This window comes from Cyprinodon tularosa, unplaced genomic scaffold, assembly GCF_016077235.1.
Source record: "Cyprinodon tularosa strain WSP-4 unplaced genomic scaffold, ASM1607723v1 ctg851, whole genome shotgun sequence".
NCBI classification, from domain to species: domain Eukaryota; kingdom Metazoa; phylum Chordata; class Actinopteri; order Cyprinodontiformes; family Cyprinodontidae; genus Cyprinodon; species Cyprinodon tularosa.
This window is the reverse complement of record NW_024039620.1, coordinates 150,801-163,943: the sequence shown is the minus strand read 5'-3', so window position 1 is coordinate 163,943 and position 13,143 is coordinate 150,801. Positions and strand designations below refer to the sequence as shown.

General features: G+C 39.9%; 1 protein-coding gene across 1 annotated transcript in view; it reads left to right on the top strand.

Annotated features, from left to right (window-relative positions):
* The window catches only part of col5a2a (collagen, type V, alpha 2a), a 56,226-nt gene extending 45,285 nt beyond the window's left edge, over positions 1-10,941 (top strand). Inside the window, exons 29-54 of the mRNA XM_038273026.1 lie at positions 17-70; positions 169-222; positions 432-485; positions 561-605; positions 746-844; positions 3,172-3,279; positions 3,412-3,465; positions 3,675-3,728; positions 3,811-3,864; positions 3,966-4,019; positions 4,120-4,227; positions 4,401-4,454; positions 4,608-4,661; positions 6,298-6,459; positions 6,587-6,694; positions 6,904-7,011; positions 7,089-7,142; positions 7,212-7,319; positions 7,467-7,520; positions 7,625-7,732; positions 7,976-8,029; positions 8,150-8,257; positions 8,358-8,670; positions 8,773-8,954; positions 9,055-9,297; positions 9,612-10,941. Coding sequence (XP_038128954.1) covers positions 17-70; positions 169-222; positions 432-485; positions 561-605; positions 746-844; positions 3,172-3,279; positions 3,412-3,465; positions 3,675-3,728; positions 3,811-3,864; positions 3,966-4,019; positions 4,120-4,227; positions 4,401-4,454; positions 4,608-4,661; positions 6,298-6,459; positions 6,587-6,694; positions 6,904-7,011; positions 7,089-7,142; positions 7,212-7,319; positions 7,467-7,520; positions 7,625-7,732; positions 7,976-8,029; positions 8,150-8,257; positions 8,358-8,670; positions 8,773-8,954; positions 9,055-9,297; positions 9,612-9,758 — 2,595 coding nt within the window. The 3' untranslated portion in view covers positions 9,759-10,941. The remainder of the gene's footprint in view (positions 1-16; positions 71-168; positions 223-431; positions 486-560; positions 606-745; positions 845-3,171; positions 3,280-3,411; positions 3,466-3,674; positions 3,729-3,810; positions 3,865-3,965; positions 4,020-4,119; positions 4,228-4,400; positions 4,455-4,607; positions 4,662-6,297; positions 6,460-6,586; positions 6,695-6,903; positions 7,012-7,088; positions 7,143-7,211; positions 7,320-7,466; positions 7,521-7,624; positions 7,733-7,975; positions 8,030-8,149; positions 8,258-8,357; positions 8,671-8,772; positions 8,955-9,054; positions 9,298-9,611) is intronic.
* Positions 10,942-13,143: the final 2,202 nt, after the last annotated feature.

The following is a 13,143-nucleotide window of genomic DNA, read 5'->3' as shown; positions in this document are numbered from 1 at the left end:
TTTTACGTATCATCAGGGACCTCCTGGAAAAGATGGAGAGGTCGGCCCAGCAGGCCCCCCTGGTCCACCCGTAAGTATATATTTTATTTAGCATCACGCAACTTGCTAAAGGTCCTTTTCTTTTTTTGGCTTGAGAAAAATTATTCATTTGAACTGTGTCTTTTAAAGGGCCCAGCAGGAGACAGAGGAGAACAGGGACCACCAGGTGTACATGGATTCCCGGTGTGTTGGGGTTTCTTGACTTGAATATGAAATAAACACAAAATGTTTCAAAGCACTTTATTGAAGAAATAGAAAGCCTTAATAAAACCATAAAACAAATTTTACTGTATCTATGGGTAAATATTGGATTTTTTTCACAGATGTGGATAAACAAAACATTTATAAAATATGATCTATCATTGTTTCACCATCTTTTATTTATTGTATAGGGTTTGCCAGGAAACCAAGGCCCCCCTGGAGAGTCTGGTAAACCAGGTGACCAGGTGAGTCCAACAAAAGCAACATTTTTAACCACATAAAAAAATGCACTACCATCAAAAACTTTGTGTTACTTTTAGGGCATCCCTGGAGAAATTGGTCCAGTTGGTCAAATTGGACCAAGGGTGAGTGAATCCTTTTTATATAAAGATATTTGTGCCACTTATTAATTCTAAATTGAATTCAATTCGGTTCAGTAATACTCTATTCATCCTAAAAGGAAATTCAGTAAATCATTCAATAAATGATGGGTTCTAAATTCCAGGGGGAACGAGGAATCCCTGGAGAGAGAGGAGAACTGGGAGCATCCGGTCTGCAGGGACCTAAAGGAATTCCTGGTGCACCGGGACCAGATGGACCAAAGGTAATAAATATTCATGTTCTGACATGAATTCAAGCATTTATAAGAGGTAGTTCAGTTTACACAGGTTTAAGGGGGTTCTTGTTCAGAGGGTTTTTAAAGTAAATAGGTTTTAAATGTATTAATCTGTGAATGTCTCAAGAGATTTCAGTGGGATGCTGCATTTGACAAATAAAAAAATTTATATCCACGGTTGAAAGCTTCATATTTGCTCTCATTTGTGTTGCACACACTAAGAAGTTTTTATTAAAGATAGATCCAAATCTTTGACATCTTTGTCAGCTAAAGTTCAGCTAAATATAGTCATATTTGTTACCAAACTTTAGACAAGCACTGCAGGAATATTTAAACAGACAGGGTTTGAGTTTATGTTATTAAATAGCTCATATTTTACCTTGTTATTTACATTAGTTCAACTGTAACAGTGGTTCCAGTAATTATCCGTATACATAAATCCACATTTTTTTTTATCTATCCCTTGTATTCTGGTTGGCATATATTGAAATTTCAGCTTAACACACAACCCTTGTATATCTTTCAGTGAAGTTTTAATTATGCTAAAAAAATAACCCTTGATTTATTTTTTCAAAGAAGAGTACTGCCTCATCTGATAATTTCCAAAGGCTACAGTAGCAGTCATTCAAAATGGCCCTTCACAGTCAAACTGCAGCCGAACGGCAGCCAGCTTCCCTTCAACTCCCAGTGAAACCCCCTCCAACTTCTAGCCACTGCAGTGACCTCCTCTTGCATATTTTTTTTTACTGTGACTCCACCCTTTCACTGAATTACAGGGTCTGACCAGAAGATGACGCTTCTCTTTAGACCTTAATGTCCTCAAATCATGACAGAAAGAATATTTTAGTACAAAGGTTGATGTTTAAAAAGGAATTGTAGGGAACCAGCCAAGGACCCTTCAAGGAAAGTGGGGAAATTTATAAACATGTGGTGGTGTCTAAATTTAGAGTAATATATCTAAGTAGAAAAGGTAGTCTACATAGAGATCTAAGAGTCAGATCTAAATGAGGGCCATCAAGTTAATTTTGGTTTGAATAGGAGTGTGACAAATATTAATGTGTATGACCTCACAGTTTGGAAAATGAAATGGTTTCTCTAAGTTAAAGCCAACTGTACAAGGTGTCCACATTGTGTTTCTTGGTGTGTTTCTTTTGTCGTCTTTATACTCTGATCTTCAGTGCACAGTTGTGCAGTTAAAGTTTGACAGCCAGTTCCTCAATCTTTAAAACCTTGGTTCTCGACCAGAAAAATTTTTGACCTCTTACTACAGGTTGGGAGGTTGAAGTATCTTTTGTCTTCTTCGTTAGCAAGAGATCAGTAAAATAGGGTTTTGTTTTGTAGTGTCCCTCTTATCTGTTTCATTGAAGAAAGCCAATAGGTTAACCTCTCCAATTACTGGTCTTTCTTATTTTAGTATATCACCTATATGGTGACGGGAAATTCATCATGATAGAAAGAGCGATGTCCCAGAGTCCACCAAATGAAATAATCTTCTTTGGAAGGCTGGACTTAGTATTAAGGGGGCAAACAGTAGGAATGCAATCAGATTATTTCTCTAACACACACTGGATGTTGTGTGCTGAAGTTTTTTTGAGACAGGACAGTTTAACTCTTTAGGAAGCAGCTGGATTTCTGAATCGGTTTGAAAAGGGATTGCTGGGGCTACACCCATGGTTTTCGCCATATTTAAACTTATGTAAGTCTGAGTACCTCAAAGCTCTTCCTAAAATCAGTCACCCATCGATTTATGCACTGATGGTGGCGAGCGACTGCTTCACTGGAGCTCGCTGACAGAGGCTATGCTGCTGCATGCAGGGGTCACTGAAGCCTCTAATCACCTTAAGTAGGCAATGTAGGTGAAATGTCTAGACCTAGAAGACAACGACAGAGACAGAAGACTCCAAATGGTGACCCTCTGGTTGCTCCTATGCCTCTGTCACCCAGTACTGGTCACTTGGGCATCTAATCAGAATGCATGAGTTCTCAGAACATCCCACGAAGAGGAAACCCCCAAGCAACCGATTGTTCTATATTTTCTCTCTGAGTACCCAAAGAGAACTGGAGTGCATAGGGAGAAAGTCTTTTCTGGGTTTCCTTCTTCTTTCCCCATTGCCCTGATCTCAGAAATGTGGATATGTATCTCCGGACCTTTTTACATGCATCTCTTGGTTGTTAGTTAAAAGCCTCCTGCTATGATTCACAATATGATCCTTCATTTACAGTATTACACTTATTTATTCCATAAAATAGCCATTCCTTGTCCTATTGTTTCTCAGGTGAAAGAGTCGTTACAATTATGATCTTTGTCACTTTAGGGCAGCCCTGGTCCTACCGGCACTGTTGGAGATGTGGGTCCTCCTGGTCTTCAGGGAATGCCCGGAGAACGAGGAATCTCGGGTCCTCCAGGGCCCAAGGGTGACAGGGTACGTGTTTCAGCATCTTTGGAGGGATTCACAAATTATCTCTGAACATCTTTGGAAAAGGATGGTAAGAGCGGAATAAACTTTATCAGTACTCATGTTTGAAAACCGTTTGTTCTTGCTGTTTCTGTTCAGGGTGCAATCGGTGAAAAAGGATCAGAGGGTACACCTGGCAACGATGGTGCAAGAGTAGGTTTATCTTCTCTGCACTCAAAACAGTACTTTTTAGTCTGCCTAAGCCTTGAACAATGGCATTTCATTTACATAAAAACAAACTGTAATGATAGATTCATGCAGCTCAAAGCTCGTCCCAGCTTGTTTCTGCTGACGGGACTGCACATGTTGCTGTTAATCAAAGGCACGGCTGATGAGGAGGCTTTTTTTATTCTCCTCCACAGGGAGCCCCAGGTCCCCTTGGCCCTGTAGGACCTGCTGGACCCAGCGGTGAAAAGGTTCAGTGTAGAATTAGTCTTATAATTAGTGAATACATAATTTAGTGTCTGTATTATCAATGAATACATAATGTCTTTACAGGGGGAACCAGGACCAAAAGGGCCAGCTGGACCTCCAGGACCCAGAGGAACACCGGTATGTTAATTAAAAAGAGTCTTCTATATCTTGTATAGTAAGCAATCTGAAGTTTTCTTATCATTTTAGAGTATTTCAGTTAAAAGTTTGTGTCCTTTCAGGGTTCAAGAGGAGACCCTGGTCCGATCGGGGCTGTTGGATTCACCGGACCCCAGGCAAGAAACTAGAATTCTTTTTGATATGTGCATCTCCAGACCAAACTGAACTCAAACCCTACCCCTACAGCCTAATTGTTAATGATTCTGTGGATTGCAGGGTCCTGATGGACAGCCTGGAGTCAAGGGAGAGCTTGGAGAGCCTGGCCAAAAGGGAGAGGCTGGCTCTCCAGGACCTCAGGGTTTGGCTGGAGCTCACGGACCTCCGGTGGGTTTCCAGTTTTTAGACCTTGTTTACAACCAGATTGATTTGGAAGTTTTTTTGAACACATTTCTATCATTCTTTGTCGTCTTACAGTCACAAAAAGAAAACAGCATATGCTGTTTTATGTGTATGTGTTGCTAGGTGGATTTTTAAAAAATGCTGTATCATGTTTTTAGGGTCCAGTTGGTGTTTCTGGGCTGAAAGGAGGACGAGGAACACAGGGTGCACCGGTAAGATAACAGTGATTTACTGAAGGGTTCTTTCGAACCATTTTTTCCTCAGGAGACCAAAACACCTGATGTATCTACTTAAATAAAGACATAACCAATTCTATATGTTATAACTTTTTTTTAATATTGATGATTTTTTTTCTCTTCTTGCAGGGCCCAACTGGTTTCCCTGGTTCTGCAGGAAAAGTCGGTCCACCAGGCCCACCTGTAAGTTCCGGAGTATTTTGTTGATTGGGTTTAAAAGTGACTGAATTTTGCTGTTTAACAAAACTGTCTGATCTATTATACATTAAGATATTTTAGTGCAAATTCTACAGATTGCTTTTGTGTCTGTGGCTGTATTCTCACATCTAAAATGAAAACATATAAAGAAGCTTCACCACAGACTATTGCCTTTATATGTCCAACATAGAGTAAAACATAAAGTAAAAGTAAACATCCATTGCATATTGGTCCGTAGAGCAGGGCCTTTATATCCCGAAATCCAACATTTCTGTTTTGGACCTCAAACTGTAATTCCAGGTCCCTGAGTAAGACCCTTAACCCCAGACTGGTCCTCCTGGGTTACTCAGTGTGGCAGCAAACTGCTCCCTAATGAAGCAGTTCCCAACCCTGGTCCTTGGGGGCCCATATCCTGCATATTTAAGATGCAGTTGTTTTAGTAGATCAAATTCAAACAAATTATGCTTGTCCGCAACACCCATCAAGTGCTGCAGAAGCCTGTTAATCTCTCTTTCATTTAAGTCAAGTGGAAGGGGGAAAATTCAGGACAAGGGACAAGGATTGGGAATAATTGCAGTAAAAGTGAGAAAACTGCAGGTTACAAATTTCCCCAATGTGGAACTAAAAAGGGATATTTATTATTTTCTTCTTCAGCATCCTAGTTGGATAAGCCTCATGTCTAAAGCTTTGTTAAAGCAACTTTTAAAGCAAATATATTTCAGTCTTCTTTAGTTTCCACCTGAATTATTGTTCATATCCTGGTAGTATTTCTCTCAATGTTGTTCATGTTCATACTGTGTATAAAACTATGGGTTGCAAAAAGATTGCAAATGATTTAAAAGATTTATCTTTAAAAAGGTATCAGAATAGAGAAGATATAAGAGGTGAAAGTTGATCTTCAATAGCGTTAAATGCAGGAAATCTGTTACCAATTTAAAGGAAATATGATGAACTGAAAGAGGTGCTGCTTATTTTCTACATATGATCATAATGACCTTTATGTGCCACGTTTCGTGTCAAAGAAGTAACGGTGACGGAAGCTTTACCTTCTTCTAAAAAAACAACCAGAGTTTTGTTTAGGATAAAGTCTGATACGCTCACTTCCAATGTCAATGTCAGGAAATGAAATCCCAATGCTCTACATCAGCAACACAGTGCAATAACTTGGGTAAAACATGGTGGTGGTAGCATAATTCTGAGGTTTTTTTTTTACTCCAGACAGAACTTATGTTTATGTCAAGTTGGGTTGAATTAGGAATGTCCCAAATATCAACCCTGACCTGAAAACGTTAGTTTATAGTTCTGGAATGATCTAAAGTGAACTGAGTCTGTCAAACATCTTAAGAATTCTGTGGAGGAAGGATGTTTGTAGAGATTTGGAGAATCTTTGCAAATAGACCTGGAGAACTATACCAAGCTAAAAGTTTTACTTCCATTATTTTTAGGAATCTTCCTTCAGATATAATCAAGTTATTTTAACTTAAACCTTTCTGGTGCGATAATCAAATAAAATCTATTTAATTTTATCTACTGTTTCTAAATAGCTTTAATTCTCACGTGTCATTTAAGAATGTCCCATTACAGCCTAATCATATTATCTGATGATGATGTGTCTTTTCAGGGCCCCGTTGGAGAAGCAGGACCACAGGGACCTCCTGGGAAAGAGGGTCCACCTGGCCTGCGTGGTGATCATGGATCCCCAGGAAGACAGGGAGAGCGTGGACCTGCAGGACCCCCAGGAAGCCCTGGAGACAAAGGAGACCCTGGAGAGGACGGTCCAACGGTAACTCAATGAGGCTTTTTTCTTAATCAGGTTTCATCAAGTATTTTATTTGTTGTTGTTTTTTTTTTTTTAGACATCTGCAAAAGAAAGCATGTAAAGTATCTGTATGTTTTGTCTTGGGCTTCAGGGTCCTGATGGTCCTCCAGGTCCGGCTGGAACTACAGGACAGAGAGGCATTGTGGGTCTTCCTGGTCAGAGAGGAGAACGAGGAATGCCGGGTCTTCCAGGGCCAGGGGTTGGTATTATTTGTAAAATAGATGTGTAGACCCTCACTGAACCAGATCAGGGTGATCCTGATATTTTGGTCACCATATGTTGTGGATTTAGACCCAAATTATATTCTCTTTTGAACTAATAGACATTAAACTGTGTAAGGTAGTTATTTCTACTGTACATAAACATCCATACAATAAAAGCGTCAATTTTGTGTTCTTCTCATTATAGGGACCTCCAGGAAAGCAGGGCTCCCCAGGTTCACCAGGAGATAAAGGCCCCCCTGGTCCTGTTGGTGTCCCTGGTGCTAATGGACCCCGTGGTGATCCTGGCCCGGATGTAAGCAGATACTTCAAACTGGTTTCTAAGCTACACTCATAAAGACACGTCTAAATTAACACATTTGTTTTCCTCAGGGTCCAAGAGGATCTGACGGACCTCCAGGAAAAGATGGCCTTCCAGGGCAAAGGGTAGGATTCAAAGAAACATTCTGGTTCTTATTTTGATGTTGCAAAACACTAATGCTCTATATATTCTAGGGAGACAGAGGGGATTCTGGGCCTGAGGGTTTGATTGGTCCACAAGGACTTCCTGGAGCATCAGGTCCTGTTGGTGCACCAGGTTCTCCAGGACAGAGAGGAGAGCCTGTAAGTGTTGATCATTTCACCTTTAGGCTGATTTACTAATAGAAAAAGTGTTTTGTTATTAAGTTCTTGATTAATATGTCAATATGTAAATTTAGACTTTGATCAGTCAGAAGGCTGGTTAGTAACAAGGGGTCTTTATTACTTTAGGGTTCAAGAGGACCTCAAGGACCATCTGGAACAGCTGGAAAACGAGGATTAGGGGTCAGTCTTAAATATCCTCATGCAATTAAAGATGAGCTACAAACTGATTGTTCAAATAGATAGTATAAGTTTTATTAAAATTGTACCTAAAATTTTCAATTCAGGGACCACAAGGACCAAGAGGAGATAAGGGTGACCTGGGAGATCATGGAGAGAGAGGACAGAAAGGACACAGAGGCTACACCGGTCTGCAGGGTCTTCCTGGACCTCCAGTAGGTTAAAGATAAACAACTGTAAACATTTACATTTTACATTTTAGTTTTTGTATCTTAAAAATAAAGATATGCCCAATGGAATCCCCCAACACGGCACAAATTGGATGAGTGCCCCCCCCCCCCCCCCCCCCCCCCCCCCCCCCCCCCCCACCCCAGCCTCAAATGGACTTTTATGTGTCTGAAAATGGAAAAAAACAAACAAACCTGTACGTAAAACTATTTATCATTCATCTTTTTTAGGGAACAACTGGTGAGCAAGGAGCTCCTGGAATAGTTGGACCAGGTGGTCCGAGGGTATGTAACTTTTTTATGGCAAACTTTTTATAACAATATGAGATTGACTTTTCATGCATGATAAAAACTGTGGAATTCAGTTTCTAAAACTAAGTAAACCTCTATTTGAACATAACTCAGGGTCCTCCCGGGCCTATCGGACCTCCTGGTAAAGAGGGATATATGGGCCAGCCTGGACCAATGGGACCCCCGGGAACCCGTGGACTCAGTGGAGAAATTGGACCTCAGGTAAATTCTATCAAAAACATAGATGTGGGAGTCATTGAAACCTTAAAATGTTATTAACAGATGTATATCCACCAATATTTTAATAATATCAAATCAACAGGGCCCTCCAGGAGAACCTGGACCTGCTGGGCCTCCTGGGCCTCCGGGACCCCCTGTGGCAGCTATGGACGATCTGTTTGGTGGCCCCCAAGATTACGACTCTGGGCCTCCTCCTCCTCCAGAGTTTAGCGAAGATGAAGCCATGCCAAACAGCAACTCTTCATCCATCATTATGCCTGTTGACCCCAGCGTACAAGCCACCCTGAAGGCCCTCAGCAGCCAGATCGACAGCATAAAGAGTCCAGACGGCAGCAGGAAGCACCCAGCCAGGACCTGTGATGACCTGAAGAGGTGCTATCCCATGAAGAAGAGTGGTACGTTTTAGAGGCGACAGCCAGTTGGTTTCCTTACGATCTGTAGAGAAAAAAACCCAAGATGAGCGTTTTCCTTCCTAAAGATGATTGATTTGACTCCAGGTGAGTACTGGGTGGATCCAAACCAGGGCAGTTCAGAAGATGCCATCAAGGTTCACTGCAACATGGACACAGGAGAAACCTGCATCTCTGCCAACCCAGCCAGCATACCCCGTAAAGTGTGGTGGACCTCCTCCAGGAACAAGCCCGTGTGGTTCGGAGCTGACATCAATGGCGGGACGCATGTGAGTAGCACCTTTTAAATTATAATAGGAGAAATATTTAGCTTTAAATACACCACACATCTGTTTCAGTGCAGCGTTAACTTTTTCTACCTGTTTTCAGTTCACTTATGGCAACATGGATCAGCCTGCGAACTCCGCCACAGTGCAGATGACCTTCATACGCCTGCTTTCCAAGGAGGCATCTCAGACCATTACTTACCACTGTAAGAACTCTGTGGCCTACAACGATGCCAAGAATGGCAACCTGAAGAAAGCTATGATCCTCAGAGGCTCCAACAACTTGGAGCTCAAAGCCGACGGGAATAACCGCTTCAGATATACAGTGTTGGAGGACTCCTGCTCGGTACGTTTCATTCAACCTGATTGAACATCTCTCCTTGTTACGCCCAACGAAAACACATCATTAAAACCCAAAAGTATTTTGGGTAGTACACAAAAAGATTCTATCTATTCTATCATTTTTTAGTACCCAATCTTTCCATAAAGATTCTTTGTTTATGAGATTATCCTCTTACTTACATCTGATTGCACAAAATGTTTACCTATTTTCTTTTGATATAGGCATTTGAATGCTCTTCAATTAAAACAACTGTGAAATATTAGCTGTTTCTTGAAAATAGAATTTTCTTATTTGATTTTCTTTATTCTTTTTCACAGCAAGCATCTGGCAACTGGGGCAAGACAGTGTTTGAATACAGGACACAGAAAACTGCAAGACTTCCCATTGTTGATATGGCCCCTGTGGACATTGGTGGCCCAAATCAGGAGTTTGGCATCGATATCGGGCCTGTGTGCTTCTTGTAAAGATTCAGCAGACTGTTGAACTGACAGCTGACATGGTCAGAGTACTGAGGACTCTTCTGGCCCTGTGGCAGGATATTTATTGTGCCTTTCAATCCAGTTCAAGACATCCAAGATTTCTAATTTTGTAAAAATGTTTGGTTTTAAAAAATAATTGGTGAAAAAAAAACAACTAAATCATTCTTTTGTTGTCTTGTGTTTGTTCAGCTAAAGCTTCATGCATTAAATTTCATTTCACTAATTGGATCCAAATAATAATAAAAAAAAAGCTTTAAAATGGTACCCATAACTGCTGTTTATAAGCCCAGAAATGTTAAATGTCCCACCCCATTGCTATTATTATCATCAATGAGTTTTTTTTTTGTTGTTTTTTTTTTTTTTTTTTTACAAACTTGCTGTTTTTAATGTTTAAACTAAACACATTTTGGTGCTATTGAGGAAAACACCATCTCGGAGGAGGTCAGCGATGCAGCGTCTGAAGTCTGCATCCAGCTTTTTGGATCGCAGGCGGGGGATCAGACTCATTTCATCCTTCGATTGCTCAGTGTTAGCTACCTCGTCACCAAAGCTGAGAAAACGATGATGCTGCATGTAAATCTTTCTTCCCAGGTGCTGTTTTTCTTTTAAGGTAGTGTGATCGGTTCTTCCGGTCCACAAAGGCAGGGTTTGACGAAAGAGGTGGGTGGTGTGGGAGGGGTTAGGTGGTTTGTGGTGACCTTTAACCCACATAAAGGTACAGCAACAGGTAGCAGAACTATAACCATTTTCTGAACGGCAGTTCCCCATTTGCCGTATTCTGGGCTTTTAATATTGCTTAAGAAATCCTTCTTATATTCAGTTTTTTTAGAATAACTGGCTGTCTGCTTTGTACTTTTTGCTATGCAACAAATTAAACTGAATGCTTTTTAATCCCCTAAGTTTTTGTCACATTAATGAAGCCACAGTTAGGTTCTGTTAGGGTGGTGACATTTACAATGTGAGCAGTTTTTTTTTTCATTTTTTTTTTTTTTTGTATTTCTAGATTGTATTTTCAAGCGAATATTTGGTCAGAATGTGGTTATATTTCAATTTACAGTATTTATTATGGAATAGCTAAGGTTAACAGAATGAGAGGAGCAGAAGAGGGAGGCATTTCAAACAAGAAATGGAGGAGTTTGGATGTTTCAAAATAAATATTAAAACTTTTCTCACTGCCTGTTCTTGTTTGCGGGCTGCACATTGGTTTAGACTGTTGCCTTAAAAGATTAGGCTGCAGGTTCAAGCTTGCAACTCTTTTGGTGGGATTTTATGTGACAGACCAGTAACATATACAGTATACTGCAAAAACTGTCTAGAAATAAGTAAAAATGTCTTAAATTAAGGGTATTTATCCTTAATTTGAGTAGGTTAATACGATGATTTTCAAGTAGAATTAGTATTTTTACTCCTAAAATAAGATACTTATATAATATGTACTCTAAATAAGATAATTCAAAGTTTTTTCTTATTTTAAAGGCTAATAGTCTTTTTCCATTGGCAAAATGTCTCATAGGCTCAATTCAAGAAAAAATGCACTTAAAAATAAAACATAACTTGTATAGATTTAAATTTTTCTGTAACGTATTAATCTTAGGAGGATATAAATGTGCGGTTTTGAGATATATTAGGGTTTAGAAAAAACAATTGAAAGAATTTTTATCAGTCCCGTTTCCTGTGATACTAATAAACAAAATGTATTGGAGCCAGTTTCTTTCAAGCAATTAGCTTGAAGGCACCAATTAGTTCCAGTTAGTTAGTCCAATTGTAATGTTACCTCAAAATATATCCAGCTGTAATCCGCAGGTTCTGTCATTTCAAAACAACTGAGGACAAACATATTGAAGACAAGGAACACCTTTTCTTGCCACTCTTACAAAACACTTTTTCATTTTGACACAAGCCCTGTAGGAGATAAACGCTCACACAGATTATGGCCAAAGCTAGAGACAAACCCCTAAAAACATCTGGGGCTGCGTTTCTATCAAAGAATTGCATTGGAGGGCTGATCAAATGAACACGTTGCTTGATGCTTAATCAACTGAAGAGTCAACAAAGACAATGCTACGACAAAAAAACAAAGTTCTTGATATGGCAGTCTATGTATTTCCCAACTCTTGAGATGTAATTGTCTAAACTGTGACACCCTCAATCTAGCATTTATGGAAAAGTTTCATTAGAACATGTTCAAGCTTAGTCAGGTACCAAGCTCCATCAGAACCAGATCGCATGCTGAGGAGGTGATCAATAGTGTTAATGCTCGGACACATTTGCAAATTGAAGGACCTTAAAGGACCTTCAGTCAAATATTAGAAATCCTTCTGGCTCAGGAATGTCTGGAGAACCTCCAAAAGAAGTTGAAGACTGTGAATTAGAGAACCATAGAGAACATAGGGAGGTCCTTATGCTAAATTAACTATAATAAGGAACGTCCAGTTTCCTTTCCTTACCTCTTGCCTCACTAATGGCACTAGTCAGCAGGACTTATCAGGGTGACCGCTGATGCACTTTCACTTTGGCTTAAGAGTCCATAATTCACACAATTCAATGGGCCCAGTGACTACCAGAGGGTAGCAAAATGGTCAATATGGATCTCTAAGATGGATGGCTGGAAGGACATAACACATCTGGAAGTTGTGACACAGTTAACAAGAAAAATGTGGCTGCGGTGTTAGTTACCAGCCCTTCTGAGTCCTACTACAAGAGAGTAGAGCGATGGTTTAATGGCTAATAAAGCAAAAACAGGGCAACCAATGTAAGTAACTACCATGGAGCCAATGGTAGCATAACCTTTGACCCTAACATACACATCAACAATCTTGCCTGTTACAAAGGATTTTACTGAATTACATTTTATGCAATTTCATGAAAAGAGTGGAAGAGATAAGTCAGAAAAAAGACAATATTCCCTCATAACTAGTGATAAACCCACTTTAGGCATTAAATTAAAATATAATCTAAATTATTTCTGAAACAATTAACTCTTTCCTTACAAAAGGCCTCTTAATGTGAATTGGCTTGGACAGCAGGCTAGCACATGGAGCTCTGCTTTGTCTGAAGGGGTGAGAGAAACACAGCAGCCCCACCGAGCAAAAATAGGTTGGAAATAGATTGAAAAGAAGACATGATATACGTCCAAAGGGCGTCTACATTTGGTTGAAAAGTGAAAAATGAAAAGCTGTTCAGATTGTTGAAAAAACTTTGAAAACTGGGTTTTTATGTCTTTTCAACATCTATTTTTGGATAAAGTGGGACAAAATCAGACCGATCAACACAGCCCAATTTTCAACAACTAGTTCTGTACTAAATCCAGACTATGACGGATCGACCAGATTTAGCCTAAAAACCAACGTCTTAATGACGTCTGGTGTTT